Raw genomic sequence first — 21186 nt, forward strand, 5'->3', positions numbered from 1 at the left:
AAGGTGATGACTTGCAAACATGGAAACAACATTAGAAATAGATGACCAAAGTTGAATCAGCTCAAGGGAAGACAGACTAAGCCAACCGGTCTGTCACTCAAGAAGATCGGTCATTCTGATGATGATGAAGTCACAAAAGGTGACTCAGGAAAAAAGACTTGAGGTTGTATGCAAACCAGAACCTCATTGGCAAACAGGGAAAGAGACTTGATGCTAGCACAACAAACCGACAATCAAAGGATGAAGTGGTAATATAGAGTGCAGTGGCATACCGATACACCGGTAAGGCATAAGGAAGATAGGTGATCACCATAAATCTTGAAGTGGTGATCGGTTATTCAGTTGCAGTGGCAAAAGGTGAGGTGGTGAGCTTGTGTCTATGCCAAACTAAAATTTGGTGAAGTCAATTTTAGTTATCATGCAGTCAAGCCATGATTACTTGCAAATTTTCTGGTTCACACTTAAATGACTGAACTCAACCCAAAAGTCACTATTTTTGGGGGATGTGGTGGTATAATTAGTTTAATAGTTGGCAATATTATTGTAGGGCGTGCAAAGAAAGAGTGGGAGATTTTAAATTTGGAATCTTCTGAAATCTCTGATTGCTTTGATTTAGGAAACACCTGAAGGTGACGACAAAAAATGTATAAGGTATTTTTGAGTTCATTCTAAATTCTTGATCTTAAAATTTAAAGAAATAAGATCTTGGAGAAGGTGATCCAAAGTGAAGAGTAGAGTGAGAGGAAGTGCTAAAAATTTTTAGCAGAGAAGAGAGTGTATGACTTATACCGATAAAGTGTAGAGCTGAGGGACAAAGGACCAACAGAGTACAAAGCCAAAGGTCAGAGGACTGGCAGAGTGCAGAGCCAAGGGACAGAGGACCAACATAGTCCAGAGCTGAAGGTCAGAGGACCAACAGAGTGTAGAGCTGAAGGTCAGAACATTGAGAGAGTGCAGAGTAGACACAACTAGTGTGGATAGAGTATCATTCTCATTGTGATCTGATCAAGCTATCAGTAGCTAATTCAATAGATCATCCTTTTGTTGCTTTCTAACCATTGCAACTTAAATCCCTTAATCGGGTGGATTTTAATAGGTCCCTTTGTAAAATCCCTTCACCGGGTGACATCTTAATTGATGTTCTCTAGTCCTTTAATGAGGCTACCTTTAATAGAGTAAAGGCACTAGCAGGCCTTAAACAAAATCCCTTAACTGGGTGGCATCTAACAGTGTCTTTGTAATCTCCTAACAAGGCCGACTCCTCACCTGGCGTACTCCAGAAGACAACAAATTTTATGAGTTCCTACTCACACTGTGGTTTTCTGCCATTTGGGTTTCCATGAGATAAATCTTGGTGTCACCATATATCTTTTCATCCATGCATATTCTTCTATGGTAATTAAGTATATTGATGAATATTAAGTAAGTATAGATTTGAGTTAAAACTTTAATTGTGAAAAATTGATAAAGTGTTGATTTACCCCTCCCCTCTCAACACTAGTTGGGACTAACACCTTTATGACTCTATATGGTGTCGTTATGGGTCATATGACCCCTTATGACCCCTTATGACCCCTTATGATACCATATGGTGTCTTTAGGGGTTGTACGGTGTCCTAAGGGGTCATGGGATACCATATGACCCCTAAGGACAACATATGACAACATATTGGGTCCTTATGGGTCATATTATGTCCTATGGGTCATATGGTATCTTAAAGGAGTCATATGACACAATATCATCCATAACAATACAATTTGGTGTCGTAAGAGGTCATATGGTGTCCTAAGGGGTCATAGGACACAATATGACCCCTTAGGACACCATAGGACCCATAATGACCCAATATGGTGTCATAAGAGGTCATATGTTGTCCTTAGGGCTCATATGGTATCCCATGACCCCTTAGGAAACTATATGACTTGTAACGACACCATATGTTGTGCTAAGGGGTCAAATGACCCATAATGACACCGTATAATGTCGTAAAGGGTCATATGGTGTCTTAAAGGGGTCATATGACACAATATGACCTTTTAGGACACAATATGATCCATAACGACACAATTTGGTGTCATAAGGGGTCATATGATGTCCTAAGGGGTCGTAGGACACAATATGACCCCTTAGGACACCATAGGACCCATAACAACCCAATATGGTGTTATAAGGGGTCATATGTTGTCCTTAGGGGTCATATGGTATCCCATCACCCCTTTGGACACTATATCACCATGAACGACACCATATAGTGTCATAAGGGGTCATATGACCCATAAAGATACCGTACAGAGTCATAAAGGGTCATATTGTGTGCTAAGGGGTCATATGGTGTCTTAAAGGGGTCATATGACACAATATGACCCCTTAGGACACAATATGACCCATAACGATACATTTTTATGTTGTGAGTGGTCATATGGTGTCCTAAGGGGTTGTAGGAGAGAAAATGAAACCTTAGGACACCATAGGACCCATCATGACCCAATATGGTGTCATAAGGGGTCATATGTCATCCTTAGGGGTCATATGGTATTCCATGACCCCTTAGGACACCATATGACCCCTAAGAACACCATATGGTGTCATAAGGGATCATATGACCCATAATGACACCGTATAGAGTCACAAACGATCATATTGTGTCCTAAGGGGTAATGTGGTATCCTAAAGGGGTCATGTGACACAATATGACCCCTTAGGACACAATATAACCCATAATGATACAATTTGGTGTCTTATGGGGTCATATGGTGTCCTAAGGGGTTGTAGGACATAATATGACCCCTTTAGGACACCATATACCCCATAACAACCCAATATGGTTTCATAAGGGGTCATATGTTGTCCTATATGTTGTCCTTAGGGGTCATATGGTATCCCATGACCCCTTAGGACACCACACGACCCCTAACGACACCATATGTAGTCATAAGGGGTCATGTGACTCATAACAACACTGTATAGTGTCGTAAAGAGTCATATTATGTCCTAACAGGTCATATGGTGTCTTAAATGGGTCATATGCATCAACATGACCCATTAGGACACAATCTAACACATAACGACACAATTTGATGTCTTAAGGGGTCGTATGGTGTCCTATGGGGTTGTCAGACATAATTTGACCCCTTAGGATATTATAGGAACTATAATGACCCAATATGGTGTCATAAGGGGTCATATGTTGTCCTTAGGGGTCATATGGTATCTGATGACTGATTAGAACACCATATCACCCCTAACGATACCATATAATGTCATAAGGGGTCACATGACCTATAACGACACTGTATAGAGTTGTAAAGGGTCATATTGTGTCATAAGGGGTCATATGGTGTCTTAAAGGGGTCATATGACACAATATGACCTTTTAGGATATATTATGACCCATAACAACACAATTTGGTGTCGTAAGGGGTCATATGGTGACCTAAGGCGTCGTAGGACATAATATCACCCTTTCGGACACCATAGGACCCATAAAAACCCAATATAGTGTCATAAGGGGTCATATGATGTCCTTAGGGGTCATATAGTATCCCATGACCCCTTAGGACACCATACAACCCCTAATGACACCATATGGTGTCATAAGGGGTCATGACCCATAACGATATTGTATAGTCATAAAGCATCATATTGTGTCCTAAGGGATCATGTGGTGTCTTAAAGGGGTAGTACGACACAATATGAACCCTTAGGACACAATACAACCCATAAAGACATAATTTGGTGTTGTAAGGGGTCATATGGTGTCCTAAGGGGTCGTAGAACACAATATGACCCCTTAAGACACCATAGGACCCATAACAAACCAATATGGTGTTGTAAGGGGTCATATGGTATCCCATAACACCTTACGATACCATACAACCCCTAATGACAATATATGGTGTCATAAGCGGCCATAAGGGGTCATATCACCCATAAAGATACCATATAGAGTCGTAAAGGGTCATATTGTGTCCTAAGGGGTCATATGACACAATATGAGCCCTTAGGACACAATATGACCCATAATGACACAATTATGTGTTTTAAGGGATCATATGGTGTCCTAAGGGGTTGTAGGACACAATATGACACCTTAGGACACCATAAGACCCATAACAACCCAGTATGGTGTCATAAGGGGTCATATGTTGTTCTTAGGGGTCATATGGCATCCCACGACCCCTTAGGACACTGTACGATCCCTAACGACACCATATGGTTTCATAAGGGGTCATATGACCCATAACAACACTGTATAGTTGTAAAGGGTCATATTGTGTCCTAATAGGTCATGTGGTGTCTTAAAGGGTCATATGACACAATATGACCCCTTAGGAGATAATATGACCCATAACGACACAATTTGGTATCGTAAGGGGTCATATGGTGTCCTAAGGGGTCATAGGACACAATATGACCCCATAGGACACCATAGGACCCATAATAGCCCAATATGGTGTCATAAGGGGTCATGTATTGTCCTTAGGGGTCATATGGTATACTATGACCCCTTATTACACCATATGACCTCTAACGAGACCATATGGTGTCATAAGGGGTCATAAGGGTTGATATGACCCATAATGACACTATATAGAGTCGTAAAGGGTCATATTGTGTCCTAACAGGTCAGGTCATATGGTGTCTTAGAGGGGTCATATGACACAATATACCCCCCTAGGACACAATCTGACACAACAATACAATTTGGTGTCGTAAGGGGTCGTATGGTGTCCTAAGGGGTCGTAGGATACAATATGACCCCTTAGGACACCATAGGACCCATAATGAGCTAATATGGTGTGATAAGGGGTCACATGTTGTCCTTAGGGGTCATATGGTATCCTATGACCCCTTAGGATACCATATGACCCCTAACAACACCATATGGTGTCATAAGGGGTTATATCACCCATTATGACACCGTATAGAGTTGTAAAGGGTTATATGGTGGCTTAAAGGGGTCATATGACATAATTCGACCCATAACAACACAATTTGTTGTCGTAAGGGGTCATATGGTGTCTGAAGGGGTCAGAGGAAATAAAACGACCCATTAGGACACCATAAGACCCATAACAATCTAATATGGTGTTATAAAGGGCCATATATTGTCATGAGGAGTCATATGGTATCCTATGACCTCTTATGACAGCATACGACCCCTAACGACACCATATGGTGTCATAAGAGGTCATATGACCCATAACAACACCGTATAGAGTTATAAAGGGTCATATTGTGTCCTAAGGGGTCATATGGTCTTGTAAAGGGGTCATATGCAACAATATGACCCATTAGGAAACAATATGACCCCTTAGGACACCATAGAATCCATAACAACCCAATATGGTATCATAAGGGGTCATATGTTGTCCTTAGGGGCCATATGGTATCCCATGACCCCTTGGGATACCATATGACCTCTAACGACACCATATGGTGTCATAAGGTGTCATAGTGTGTCATAAGGAGGTAAGATGAACCATTATTAAAATATAAAAAGTAGTGCCAATATTGCTTACCAAAATTTGACACCTAAGATCTTATATGGTGTCCTTATGGGTCATAGAACATAATATGACCCTTTCCCCCTCCTCTCTCTCTCTCTCTCTCTCTCTCTCTCTCTCTCTCTCTCTCTCTCTCTCTCTCTCTCTCTCTTCTTTCCCCCTCCCTCTCTCTCTCCCCCTCCTCCCCTTTCCCCTAATCTCTCTCCCTCTCCCTCCCTCTCTCTCTCTCTCCTAATATCTCTATATTCCCCCTCTCTCTCTCCCCCTAATCTATCTCTCTCCCTCTCCCCTAATCTCTTTATCTCTCTCTATCACTCTCTCGCTTTCCCCTCCCCATCTCTCTCTCTCTCTCTCTCTCTCTCTCTCTCTCTCTCTCTAGTATCATATGAAAGATGAATTTTTCATATGATACTATTATGTTACATATTACAATGAGGTTTGATTGCATAGGGAGAAGAAAATGCTATGTAAAATCTAATCATGTATTGAAAATAAATAAACTAAGTATTACACAATAATTAATTATCTCTACACAATTTTAACATCATTCTTCCTTGGGTAATTATAGAGCGAAATAATTTTATCCATCACAATTGATTTTTGCATATTATTACAATTATGTATCCCAAATCTAGTAATATAAATTAAATTTATTTATTATATTTATTTACTTATTAAACTAAATTACTTTGTGGTAATAGTTATTTGTTTTTAATAAGATGGTAGTTTAATAATATTTTTTTTGATAGATGAATACACATTTATAGTTGTTATGATGATATCCATTTTGACAACTAGTTAGATATATTATAAGACTTAGTAGTGAAAAATAATATATTAGTTAATGTTTATGAAGGAGCCACTACATGTACACATATGTGTGTAATTATGTTGGCAATATATATTGTTCTCATTAACTAATGACCTTTATTGTGGTGTCATTGGTAATTTTTTGGAGAGATTAATTATGCAAGTGTGCTTGTTGTAGTAATTGCATGGTGTCCTTAAGCATATGAACATGGTATGATGGATTGACAAAAATATGGGTGATAGACCCACATTAGGTTGTTGGTTATCTACCTATTTGTTGCTGACATTATGGTGCAATTGAATTGAGAATATTAGTTGCTGGTGGATGACTATGGATAGTATAGAATGTAATTGATATAATGAATTTAGATGAATATAACAGAGTGTGAAGTATCTCAAGTGGGAGTTGAGAAAATGCCTTACGTTTGATGTACATTCTATTGATGTGGATATCTATCATACTATGGTGACATGTTTGGCAATACTAATATTGAATGGTTTCTCAAGAGAGAACTGATTAAGGTACTTGTTATTATTTGATAATGATGCTGACATTTGCCTTGAGATGATATTCTTAATTATTTACCATTGGTTTAGTGTATTAAAAAGTAAGTATTATTGTAATTGAAGGAATGGTGAGGTTGCACTAGTTGTTGATAGATAAATATTATTTTTTGTCATGATTTATATGATTGTTATGAATAAGTTGATGAGAAGAATAAATATATATTGATTGCAGTGGGCATATGGATATGTACACTCACTATGTTGTACTAATATTGTTGAAGATGTCGACCCTAATGTTGATGGAAATCATAGCATGTTGAAGTCCAAATAGATTGGGATATTAATATTAGATGCATGATAATAAAATGAAGATGATGTAATGAGTGAAAAGGTGATGATTCCTGGACAATTTGGTCCATGGAAGCTTGATAGGGCAATTTTGTGTAGAAGTTGTATTGGTGTGTGTCCAAAAGAAATTTTTGCATTCCTTCACATTTGTAGATATTGTCTTATCGACTTCGGTATAATATTTATTCTATGTGAACATTCCATACTCCTATGTTTTCAAGTCCTTTGTGTTGCAATTGATATGGTTGGTGATTGCAATTGGCTGACATTTTGGTTCTCTATTAAAATTGATCTAGAAAATTCTTTTCATTTATCTACATTTATATTTTACGTCTTGTATCTTGGAGGGCATGTTTATAATCTTTGTGCCTTGTCTCAATTCAACATCCAGATGTTGATGTCATTTGCATGTAGTAATAATGTGTTATGTGTTTGACAAGATCTTAGGAATGACATGTTTATTATCGATTATGTTGTGCTAGTATGATATTGATGTGGAAAGATGAAAGAAAAAGTTGAGAATATTGTTAGATGTTCATGGAATGTCTTGACATGATATGTAAAATGTTATATGATCTGAATGATGATATATTGTGATTATAATCTTTTCTTTAGGGTAACCACTCTAGTTTGATTGATAGGTGTTGTTCTTTGGCTTATGGTGAATTTATAGGTGTCTCTATCTATCTTGAAGATTGTGTTACATTATTTTTGGATCCTAACATGGCATGTGGGGATCTACATTGGTGTTTTGGACCAACTTGTGATGTACTGCTTGGTGTATCTATATGTTACCTTGTTATCGACCTTGGACAAAGAGTGATAGTGTGTGAATTGATTCTAATTTATTAAAAATAAGTGATATGTTGTTTGGAGATCCTCTTTATCTCTTGGATTGTACCACATTCCCCACAATTATGAGTTGGTGGCTCAATTTATAGGACCTTTGTTTTTCCTCTATTCTAATTGACCCAATTGATATTTGTGATGAAGGAGATGGTATATATAAAAGATCAAATTGATGTTGATGGTGTAGATAAGTGTGTGGATCAATTTGTGTATCATGCCTACGTGATTTAATCATTTTTAAAATTGAGTTGTGAAAATAGCAATGTGAGGCAACTACTATAGAGTTAGTCACTTGAGAGAGATTCAAGGACAACTTCACATTTGGAGATTGGCATAGGTAGTGTTGTTGAAGGCCTATTCATTCTTGATTCATATATTCATTGTACCTTTCTCTAGATAAGTGATATTTAGATTTAAATAATTGTATCTTTCCCTAGGGTAGTGCACTTTATCTTGGAAATCCTACAAGGAGTAGTGTGCTTCCTTGGCAGTGATCATAGGGTTTACCTAGCTTGCTCACACTTCACCTAGTTGGTGTTGCTCAATTCCAGCAACCTTACCAGACCTAGCTATGCTTCAAGACCTCCAAGTACTTCCAATCTCTGCTAGGAATTTCTCCTCACAAATATAAAGGTTTATTCAATAAGTCTTTGACTAAGAACCCTACCATTTCAATGTGTTTCCCATATGCTCAATCTTGCTATCATGACAACAACTTGTCAATTTCTCACTTTTCACCCCCATACTGTCTTGAGTCATTCCAGATATGTGGAGGTGGCATCTACCATGAAATGTATCCAATTTTGTTCATTTGTGGTTTTTCATTCACCATCTTACCAATTTCATGAATTTGCCTAGAAATACGGCTACAAGGATGAGCCCTAATTAGGCCTCCTAAATTCGATTTTTGAGGGTTTTTGGTTTTATTGTCCAAAAGACCTTGCGAAGAGTTTTAATTTTCTTCAATAACTCACCAATCCCTAGGATATTTTGTTAGTTTTAGTCTTACAACTTTCCGTACAGTGCCCTAACCCAAAAATGAGGTTTTGCTAGGGTTTCTAGGCCTTTAACCGACAGTGACTGTTCAACTTTGTGAAATGGGAATCTAAATGACTTGTAGAGGTTTCTTATTGCTACTGAAACTCTGTATGGAACTCATGAATCATCCCAAATTATTTGTTTAAGGTTTTGTATTCACCCCTGCACTATGCATTCAATTTTCACCCTATTTTCTCTAGCCGGGTTGCTCCTGGACTTGCCTAGAGCAAGGTGGTAACCACGTTGAACTCCACTTCTAGAACTCCTCCCTACATAATTACACTCTACATATGGCTTCCTTCCATTTCCCAATAGGCCATGATGGTAGCAAAGAGGGATTTTATGGGGCAACCATTTTACAAGAATTTACTATTTACAAGCCAAAATTGGCTGTTTGGAAACAAAATAATGAAAGTACTAACACACCCTATCTAAAAAGAATGAAATGAACCAAATAGAATTGGAAAACACCAAATAAATACAATCCAAAACTGGATCAACGGATTCAATCCATTAGTGTTCACATTTTATGCAAAATAAGACAAAAATAGTGATAATAGTCCGAAAATGAGTAGTTTCAGATTGTCAATCATACCAAATCAAACTTCCAAACTTGGTAACTATGCAAGAGGAGTTTTAATTAGTCTTTCCCATGTGTGGAGGTATCCTAGATCAATATTCTAACCCTAACTCCATCGTTAAGCTCTTGAGGACCAAAGTTGTCATGACAACTTTTACAACTTTTCACATTTTGTCTTTTAAATATTAGTAATCTATTAAAAGTCATTACTCATGAATTTTTAAACATTCATAAGAATATTCCAAACCTCTCTAATTCTCATACCAAGTTATGCCTCTTTTGACCAACAAGAATGCCATTTACCTACTCAAACTACCACCTACTCACAAAGTGCAAACCTAGAAGGAAAACTAACTCAACTAGGCCTACACCTGACTCAAAACAAACTTTGCACACACACCTTGGACCCTCATGGAGTCCTTATTAGAAAATTGACTTGGCTAAGGTCAGTAGAAGCCAAAATTGTAGAAGGACTATGAGCCTATGTCCTAGGTGCTCCTGCACCATTCTCCCAAACAAAATAAAAATAAGTCACCTCTTTGGGGATCAGATTATGATCAATGCCCAACTTCTTGAACTCTATCTCAATAACCCATGTAGCCTCAGCATCATCCATACCCTACCACTTGATTATGTGCTCCCAATAAATTTGGTGCCTTGTCTTCTTAGCAATCCTTGAACTCAATATCTTTTCAGCCTTTGGACTTGGTTTTGCTGGTACTCGAAGGTTATTTACATCATCTTAACCTTGAATTGGCCATTTGTAAGCAGCTAAGTCTGATATGTTCAAAAATAGTGACAGTCCTATTTCACTAGGTAGGTCCACATTGTATGCATTTTCTCCATACTTGGCTTGGATGGCACATGGACCCAACCTTATCATCTGCAACCTATTAGGTACTCCTTGTTGTAGCATTTCTTTGGTAAGGTGCACCATGACAATATCACCTACTTGGAGTTCTAGGTTCTTCCTTCTCTCATCAACCTTTTGCTTGATTTTACTTGTGTTCTCCATCAATGCTTTCTTGACTGATTCATGTACCTCCTTCATTGACTGAGAAAAATCTTCAGCATATCCACTCCTTGTTATTGCATTTCCTAAATCCCTTAACTCCAACATACCCCTTGGGTGAAGAGCATAGACCACCTCAAAAGGACTCTTGTCAGTGGTTCTATTTATTGTGTCATTGTAAGCATATTCAGCTTGTGATAACACTTGATCCCATGTCTAACCATACTCCTTGATAAGGTACCTCAATAAGTCTCCTAAGCTCCTATTAACCAATTTGGTCTGCCTATCTGTTTGTGGATGGTAGGCTGATCCAAAAGATAGGTTGGTGCCAATATTTTGCCAAAGTGTCTTCCAAAAATGACTCATGAACTTTGAGTCCCTATATGAAACAATTCTCATGGGTAAACCATGTATCCTTATCACTTCCTTGAAGAACAAATGAGGTATATGACATGCATCATGAGTAGTCTTGCAAGGTACAAAGTGGGCCATCTTAGTAAATCTGTCCACAATAAAAAAAGATGCTATCAAATCGTGACTTTGTCCTTGGTGAACCTACTACAAAGTCCATACTAATGCATTCCCAAGGTCTATTTGGTATAGGAAGAGGTTGGTATAAACCGACATTTGAAGAAGTGCCCTTGGCCTTTTGACAAAAAATACAAGTTTCCACATACTTCCTAACATTTTGACTCATCCTAGGCCAATATTAGTACCTTTAAACTAACTCTTGAGTCTTGTTGACTCCAAAATGACCACTAAGAATTCCATTATGCTTCTCTTGTATAAGATTTTCTCTCATTGACCCTCTAGGCACACAAAGTTGTCCTCCTCTAAACAATACCCATCTTGAAAAGTAAAATATGAATACTAACTATGAAAATGATTTTGATACTCTTTGCATACCTTGTAGGCATTTGAGAAGTTGTCATCATCCAGGTATAGGTCTCTAAAACTATCAACACCTATGCTTCTTAACTAAATTTCTTGGGCTGTCAAAAGTCTTCTGCTGAATGCATCAACAACCTGGTTTAATTGACCTTTTTTGTGCTTGATTGTGAATGTGTAGGCTTGCATATACTCTAACCACTTCATATGTTTGTGATTGAGTTTTTCTTGTGAGTTTAGAAAGCTTAAAGCTTGATTGTCTATGTAGACTACAAATGCCTTATGAAGGAGATAGTGTCTCCACTTCCTCAAAGCCTGAACTAAAGCATATAACTCCAAGTCATATGAGGAGTATTTCCTCTTTTCATCACTTAGCTTCTCACTATGGAATGCTATTGTTCTTTCTTCTTGGCTTATGACAACACCTACTGTAACATTGCTTGCATCACATTCCACTGTGTAGAGTTTCTCAAAAATAGGCAACACTAACATCGGTTGAGTGGCTATCTTTTCTTTCAAGGTTTCAAAACCTTTATTTGCTTGTTTATTCCACTGAAACTTTGCCTTCATTAAACCTTTATCTGCTTGTTTATTCCACTGAAAATTTGCCTTCTTTCCACCTGTAATAGTGTCCAACATTGGTGCACATATAGCACTGAATTGGCTAATGAACTTCCTGTAATACTGAGCTAGTCCATGGAAGTTTCTCACCTTTGTTGCTGACTTAGGAGTAGGACAATTTACTATGGATTTAGCCTTGCTAGGATCCATCTTGAGGTTTCCTTGTGACAACACAAACCCAAGGTAAACCAACTCTTTCTTAACAAATTCACACTTGTACAAGTTCATGGTTAGCTTCTCTTCATACAATCTTTGTAGCACAATTTCCCAATGATTAACATGATCTACCCTATCCTTACTGAAAATGAGAATATCATCTAAATATACCACCACAAATTTACCTACGAAGTCCTTCATCACCTCATTCATGAGTCTCATGAAGGTGCTTGGAGCATTAGATAAGCCAAATGGTATTACAAGCTATTCATAAAGACCCTTTGTTGTCTTGAATGTTATTTTCCATTCATCACCCTCCTTAATCCTAATTTGGTGGCATCCACTTTTAAGGTCAATCTTGGTAAAGTATTTGGTTTTCCATAAAAAATCCATTAGGTCTTCTATTCTAGGAGCTGGAAACCTATATCTAATGGTGATCCTATTTATATCCCTAGATTCGGTGCACAATCTGCAAGTACCACCTTTCTTTGGGGCTAAAACGGTAGGTACATCACAAGGGCTAATGATTTCCCTAATTAGGCCTTGGTCTAAGAGCTCTTGGATTTGTTTGGCAATCTTAATATTTTGTTGGGGAGTCATCTTGTAAGCTACTTTTTTAGGTAAGGATGCTCTGCATATAAAGTCTATTTGATGGCTTATGGCTCTTTTAGGAGGCAAGGTGGTTGGCTGTCAATCACTCACTATCCCTTTGAACTTCTTCAATAGGTCTTGTACCTCTATTGGCAAATCTGGCTACTCTTTCTTGTCTTCCTCTTTAGACTTCATCACCAATGCAAACCCTATACCTTCACCTTCCTCAAGTGTCATCAAGAACTATTTTTCACTCACTAAGAGGATATTAGGACTTGCTTCTCCTTTTTCACCTTCGTCAAGGATAGATTGGATCTTGAATGTGACTCCCTATTTCTTGAATAAATATGCATTCTTGGCTCCATCATGAATAGCTTGTCTATCAAATTGCCATGGTCTTCCCAATAGAAGATGGCATGCATCCATGGGTAGGACATCACATAACACTTCATCCTTATACCTCCCAATGGTGAAATCTCCCCATGCTTGCGCATTGACTAGGACATGTTGGCCTCTGTTCAACAAAGTGACCCTATATTGGTTGTTGTGAGGTATCCTTTGCAATTTAAGTTTACTCACTGCCTCTTCTGATACAATGATGTTTGTTGACCCTAAGTTAATGATCACTTTGCAAACTTTGTCCATTATCTTACATTTGATCCTAAATAATGACCTCCTTTGGCTAGGCTCTTCTCTGATAGGTTCTTTTATCAAAGTTCTTCTTATCATCAAGTTGTTATCTACCTCTGATTCTAAGGCAACCTCTGAAGTCTTTCTTCTTGAACTCTCTTCTTGAAGATAGTTCACTCTCCTTTCACTACTCTATGATGATGATCCCTTCTCTAGACACCTATATACTGGATGACCAAGCTGATTGCAATGATAACACTTCATTGAGGAAAAATATGAGGAACCTCTACCTTGTCCACTAGACATTCCTCTAAAACCACTCTTTGACCCCCTTCCTCTATTGAATCCTCCTTTACTAGTGCCACTTTCTTGTTTCTCAATGAGTTTAGACTCACCTTGTGATCTTTGCTCTGAGTTTCTTCCTCCAAAGCCTCCCTTATGGCCTTTATTTTATTTTCCTCTACCTTTGCCCCTATTACTACTTGAATCATGTTTTCTTTTCAGTTTTTATTCCACTTTAAGGGAAAGTTGATAGCTTTGATAAACCGTCTTTGGGCTCATTACACTGATTTCCTCTTGGATGTTCCATCTTAGTTCGTTTAGGTAGCTAGCAACTTTTAGACTTTCTTCTTCCACCGCATGAGATCTAAGACTAAGTTTGTGAAACTCCTTCGTATAACCACTTACATCAAGGTCTTTTTTAATTAATTTTTGTCTTTTCCTATGAATCTACACTTCATAGTCATCAGGGAGATAGACTTCTTTGATTTTGACTAACATCCCTTTCCAAGAAGAGATGGGTGTTTTACCCTATTTCTTCTTCTCATCCTGCACAAATTTCCACCATGTGAGAGCAGCTTCCCTCATCCTAGACTTGGCCACTTTAACTCTTTGAGCTTTATTTATTCCCTCACATTCAAAATGGTTCTTTATGCCCTCTATCCTTTCTAGAACCACTTCTCCTTCCATCTTACCAGTAAACAATGGCAATCCTTCTAGTGATTTACCACTTAAGGCTTTCAATGCCTTTAGGAAAGGTTCTTGTTCTAAAACAAGATTAGGTTCAGGTACTTTGTCTACTTCTAACACCTCTTTACCCTTCCCTTCTTCTCCTTCAACCTTTACCAACACTTCATCTGCCTTGGTTTCAATCTCACCAAGCTTACTTTCCAATTCAATCAACTTTTCCTTCAGGAGTCTATTCTCTTCCTCTCGATCATCCACTTTCTTTGACAACTCTACATTGGTCTCCATGGTGTTGTCTTCTAAAGATTCCATTGAGGACATCTACTCACATAGCCCAAATCTTATAGGCTCTGATAAAAATTTGATAGGGTTTACCTAGCTTTCTCACACTTCACCTAGTTGGTGTTGCTCAATTCCAGCAACCTTACCAGGTCTATCTATGCTTCAAGACCTTCAATTCCTTCCAATCTTTGCTAGGAATTTCTCCTCACCAATCTCAATGTGTTTGGAACAAGTGTTTGACAAAGAAACCTACCATTTCAATGTGTTTCCCATATGCTCAATCTTGCTATAATGACAACAACTTGTCAATTTCTCACTTTTCACCCCCATGTTATTGTGAGTCATTGTAGAGGTGTGGAGATGGCATCTACAATCTAATCTATCCAATTTGGTCCAATTTTGGTTTTGCATTCACCATCTTCCTTACCGATTTCATTAATTTGCCTAGAAATAGGGTTGCAAGGATGAGCCCCAATTAGGCTTCCTAAATCCGTTTTTTGAGGGTTTTTGGTTTTACAGTCCAAAAGACCTTGCAAAGAGTTTTACTTTTCTTCAATCACTCACCCATCCCTAGGATATTTTGTTGGTTTTCATCTTCCAACTTGCCGTATAGTGCCCTAACCCAAAAATGAGGGTTTGCTAGGGTTTCTAGGCCTTTAACCGACAGTGACTATTCAAATTTGTGAAATGGGCATCTAAATGACTTGTCAAGGTTTCTCCTTGCTACTGAAACTCTGTATGGACCTCATGAATCATCCCAAATGATTTGGTTAAGGTTTTTTATTCACCCCTGCACTATGCATACAATTTTCACCTTGTTTTCTCTAGCCGAGTTGCTCCTGGACTTGCCTAGAACAAGGTAGTAACCATGATGAAATCCACTTCCATAACTCCTCCCTACATCATTACACTCTACATAGGGTTTCCTTCCATTTCCCAACATTTTTTGATTGTAGCAAAGAGGGATTTTATGGGGCAACCATTTTACAAGAATTTACTATTTACAAGCCAAAACTGGCTGTTTGGAAACAAAACAATGAAAGTACTAACAAAACCTATCTACAAAGAATGAAATGAACCAAATAGCACTAGAACACACCAAATAACTACAATCCAAAACTGGATCAATGGATTCAATCCATTAGTGTTCACATTTTATGAAAAATAACACAAAAACAGTTATAAGAGTTTGAAAATAAGTAGTTTCAGATTGTCAATCATACAAAATGAAACTTCCAACCTTGGTAACCATGCAAGAGGAGGTTAAATTAGTCTTCCCCACATGTGGAGGTATCCTAGGTCAATATGCTAGCCCTAACTCAACCGCTAATCTCTTTAGGACCAAAGTTGTCATGACAACTTTCAAAAGTTTTCACATTTTATCTTTTCAACTTAAGCAACTTATTACAAGTCATTAGTCATAAATTTTTAATCATTCCTAAGACTATTCTAAACCTCTCTAATGATCATACCAAGTTATGTGTCTTCTGACCAATAAGAAGGCCATTTACCTACTCAAACTACCACCTACTCACAAAGTGCTAACCTAGAAGGAAAACTAACTCAAGTAGGCCTACACCTGACTCAAAAAAAACTTTACACACACACCTTGGACCTTCATGGAGTTGTTATTAGAAACCTGACTTCGCTAAGGTCAGTACAAGCCAAAATTGTAGAAGGACTATGAACGTAAGTCCTAGGTGCTCCTTCACCAAGTGAGCTTGAAATATTATTCTACATATATCATATATTGTGAGTTATCCCTCACCATGGTTTTCCTATTTAGATTTTCCACATAACTCTAGTGTTCTCTTGTGTATGGTGTTTAATTGTTTTATCTTTTCTTTTATTGATAAGGTTAAGATTAAAGTGATTGCGTATTGATAAATTAGGTTTAAGATTTGGGTCCAAACTGATTCACCCCCCCTCCAGTGCTAATGTGTGTTAAACAATTGGTATTAGATGTGAGTTCCTATAAAAGAAGCTAAACTATTTGAGACAGATCTAGGATGGCTTATGATAAATCTTACAAGATTCCCAAGACTGATGGCACAAACCATGTCTTCTAGAAGATATAGAAGGAATAATATTTGAACTCTATGGGATTTAGAATTTGGAACTTTGTTGTAGATGATTATACTCCTCCCTCTACTCAACCTACAACTTTGTATGAAATTAGAATGAATGAGAATAATGGAAAGGCAAGGAATGCAATCATAAGTTATTTTATAGAATTCTTGAAGGTGATGGACTGCAAATCTACCAAAGAAGTGTAGGAGAAGCTTAGCAACATATTTGAAGGAGATAAAAAGATAATCCAAGTGAATTTACAGAACCTCAAAAGAAGATTTGAGAGAGAATATTTGAGGATGAGAATATTGATAGCTACATGCACGAGGTAACTAAAGTGGTTAGTGGAATCAAAGGTGTTGATGATAAACCAGATAGAGATGAAGTAGTAAAGAGGGTACTTCAAAACCTTCCTATATCATTTATTGCTAAGGTTAATGCTATTTAAGAAAGAAATGATTTGGATACATATACAATGGATCAAATCTATGGAGAACTCACTTCCTTTGAGATGAGAGGCATGGATATTGACAATTCCAAGAAGGAAGCTACATTTAAAGCTAGTAAGAGAGTGGAATATAATGTTGATCTAGATGATGAATTTGATGCAAAAGTAAACTTTGTAAGAAAATTGAATAAAGGAACTAGCAAATATAAAGGTAAGTTACCCTTTTAATTCATTAACTATGGAAGAATTGATCATTATATATATAAGTGTAGTTTTAAGGATAGTAGCAATATAAAGGAAAAAGAGAGAAATAAAAGAGAAGAAGATAGAGACAAAAGCGACATGCAGGTAAAAGAAGGTTTTACTCAAAAAGTGCTACTCTTCTAAAGATGTAGGTTGTGAAGAGTCAAATGATAAAATATTATGTACGGTTATAAAAATTGACAATGTTGATGTATGTAAAGAGTCTGATGGTCTACATACTAATGAAACCAATGAAATATCCTTGATTATTGAAATGCTCTTCATGCAAAAGAGAAACTAAATGTTTGGGTGATTGATAGTGTCTACTCCAATGACATGACCGGTAATAATAAATGTTTATCAATCTTATAGAATGGGATGGTGGAGAAGAAGCTACTCAAATTTGTGGAAAGCGAATTGTCACATTGACGGAAAATACAGAACAAAGGATGTTTTCTATGTTGAGGAACTAAAGAAAGATTTGTTTAGTATTAGGCGAATGTGTAGTGAAGGATGCATACTTTTATTTCATAATATTAAAGGTGAAATTAGAAAAGGTTCTCTAAAAGATTGGTTGCAAGGAAAACAAGGATTGCTAGTAATCTCTATCAATTAAAGGAGGTAGACCATTTAATTTCCTTAAATATAGTAAATCAAGAAAGCCCTATAGAAATTAAAACTTGGTGAAATATTAGAAGGATGATTGAAAAATTAATGATTACGATAGTGGTGATATGGATGACTTTGAAATAGAAATTGAAAAGTAGGAAGTGCGATAGTGTGTGAATCGGTTCTAATTACTTAGAAAGAAGCGGTACATTGTTTTTAGGTCCCCTCTCTCTCTCTCTCTTGGATTGGACTCCTTTCACCATGCAATTATATTTTATTGGCCAACTTGATAAGACCTATGTTTGTCCTCTATTTTGGTTGACCTAACTGATATTGGCAATGAAGGAGATGGTATATATAGAAATCAAGTTGATGTTGATGGTGTAGATGAGTGTGTGGATCATTGTGTGTACTATACCTACATGATTAATATACCATTTTTAGAAGTCAGTTGTGAAAAATTCAACGTGAGGTAGCTATTGTGGAGTTTGTTACTTACAACAGAGATTCACGAACAACTTCATGTATGGAGATTATGAGAGGCAGTGATGCTGAAGTCCTGTTCATTTATGATTCATATATTCATTGTACCTTTGTTTGGAGAAGCGATATACATATTTCAAGCATTGTATCTTATCCTAGGTAATGCACTCTACCATAAAAGTCCTTTAGGGAATAGTGTGCTACCCTGGTAGTGATTTATCATAATAGTTTTATATATTGTGAGTTATCTCTCGCCATTGTTTTTCTCTGTTTGGGTTTTCCATGTAATTCTAGTGTTCTCTTGTGTATGGTGTTTCATTGTTTTATCTTTCATTATTGTTGGTAAGGATAAGATTAAACTGATTATGGATTAAGAAATAAGTTTTAAGATTTGGGCCTAGATAGATTCACCCCCTTCCATCCACCATGCCCACCTCTTAGTTGTAAGGCATGTTCAACAAATCATACTCTTCACAAGACACATTAATAAAATAATCAATTTTTGGGTGACCCATAACTTGATTGGTAGTACATGCTTTGAAACAAATGTTATGGTCTAACTTTTTTGGCAGAGTTTTTGAATGATTCAATGCCATATAACTTATTGGAGTACATTGTTAATACCCAAATTATAAATAATAACTTTACATTTTCTACTCAAATAAAAAGACATGCTGATCATAAAAATACCATTTAAGAACTTGAGAGGTGGTTACATTGCAAATAATTTTTTTATGATTTAATCCTATACACGTTTTCATCATGATTAGTAAAAAATATTGTATAGTATTCTATAATTCACCACCAAGATGGAGAAAATCATATGAAAATTCAAAAATAAATTCCAGTATAGATATCTTAAATGCATCTATCCAAAATTGCTATGAGATAACAATGTGAAATAATTTTATTTGCATAAAAATTACATGACTATTAAACATTAATATTTTAACATATGATACTCATACCATTACATTACACTCCTTATACCATTATAAAATGCTTATGACATACATTTAATTATCTTCTATTAAATTTGTGGTTAGCGAAGCTACCAACCCAACAAAATTGATTTTTTAAAATTCAGTATTGTTAAAAAATCATGTAATAACTACTAAGTACATTCCATTTCCACACCTCATGAGGTGCCTCCCAAAATCTGGGAAACCAAATCGATTGACCCCTAAAATTGATATAAAGATCTGAATCAACAATGCACAATTTCAGGATAAACAATTCAAAACGAAGGACACCATGGAACGAGGTCAAATACTGATGGGCAAATACGAAATAGAGAAACTAATAGGAAAGGGCGGATGGGGAAAAGTATACCGTGCAGTACACACAAAAACAGGCGACACAGTGGCCATAAAACTTCTAGACAAGCAAAAACTTTTCACTCCATCTCTCCGCCAAATAGAGAAAGAAATCGCCAACATGAGATCTCTACGCCACCCCAACATAGTGCAATTATACGAAGTCATGGCCACCAAAACCAAAATATACTTAATCATGGAGTACGTAAGCGGTGGAGACTTTTTCGATAAACTCGAGGGCGTGGGAAGTTTCAGAGAAGAAGAGGCCAGGAAATATTTCCAGGAATTGATCATCGCAGTGGATTTCTGTCACAGCCGCGGGGTTTTCCACCGCGACCTAAAGCTGGAGAATCTGTTGGTTGACGGAGACGGGAATCTGAAGGTGGCTGATTTTGGGCTGAGTACGCTAAAGAAAGAGGGCGGGAAGTTGCATGGAATGTGTGGGACGCCGCAATATATTGCACCTGAGGTTTATACCTCTGTTTTTGGCTATGACGGCGCCAAAGCTGATGTTTGGATGTGTGGGGTTATTTTGTATCTTTTTCTTGAGGGGCGTTATCCCTTTGATAATAAAAATGATGGGGGGTTCTTCAGGTGCCTTAGTTTCCAGAAGAAGGATTTGAGATTTGATATGCCGTGGTTTCTTTCTGAAAAAGTGCAAGAGCTGGTGGCTAAAGTTTTGGATCCTAACCCTAAAACACGGTTTAGTACACGTCAGATTATGGAGCACTCCTGGTTTCGTAAGAACTTTCAAGCTGTTAATGAAAACACAGGTAAATATAAGTGAGAAATTTGAGTTATCGGTTATTTTAAGTTTTGATTTGTTTAGTCAGTCATTTAAATGGTGATAATATAAATTTTAGTGGAGAAGTGAATGTGATTTCATCTAATCAAATCAAAGTTTAAGGTTTGTTGTTTAACAGAGATCAGTTAATTTTTGGTTTAAACTATACATTCTAAATGTTGACTTGCTTAGTAGCTCATCTGAAATCATATTTATTTATTTTTTTGACAAATGAAGATTTTTAGTGTATTATAATTGTAATGTAGATTTAAAATTTAGATGATAATTAATGTCTTATTTATATGAAAATTTAGGTATTTTTTTAAATAATTAATATGTTAATCATAATGTTTTGATTAAGTGTTTAATTAATAGCATCTTTTAAAAAAATAAAAAAATATAAATATATGAATATGTCCTTAAATTTAAAATTTATACTCTTACAAT

The 21186-nt window shown here is 36.9% G+C and overlaps 1 protein-coding gene across 1 annotated transcript; it reads left to right on the top strand.

Moving 5' to 3' along the window:
- The first annotated feature begins 19893 nt into the window (after positions 1–19893).
- LOC131074415 (CBL-interacting protein kinase 2-like) lies at positions 19894–20742 on the top strand. The gene has a single exon (XM_058011044.2). It carries the CDS (start codon positions 19894–19896, stop codon positions 20740–20742), a length of 849 nt encoding a protein of 282 aa, XP_057867027.2.
- Positions 20743–21186: the final 444 nt, after the last annotated feature.

The sequence above is a fragment of the Cryptomeria japonica genome, chromosome 3, assembly GCF_030272615.1.
Source record: "Cryptomeria japonica chromosome 3, Sugi_1.0, whole genome shotgun sequence".
Lineage (NCBI taxonomy): Eukaryota > Viridiplantae > Streptophyta > Pinopsida > Cupressales > Cupressaceae > Cryptomeria > Cryptomeria japonica.

What these genes read in the sequence shown, in the direction of transcription:
- LOC131074415 (XM_058011044.2), top strand. Translation starts at nt 19,894, where the DNA reads ATGGAACGAGGTCAAATACTGATGGGCAAATACGAAATAGAGAAACTA.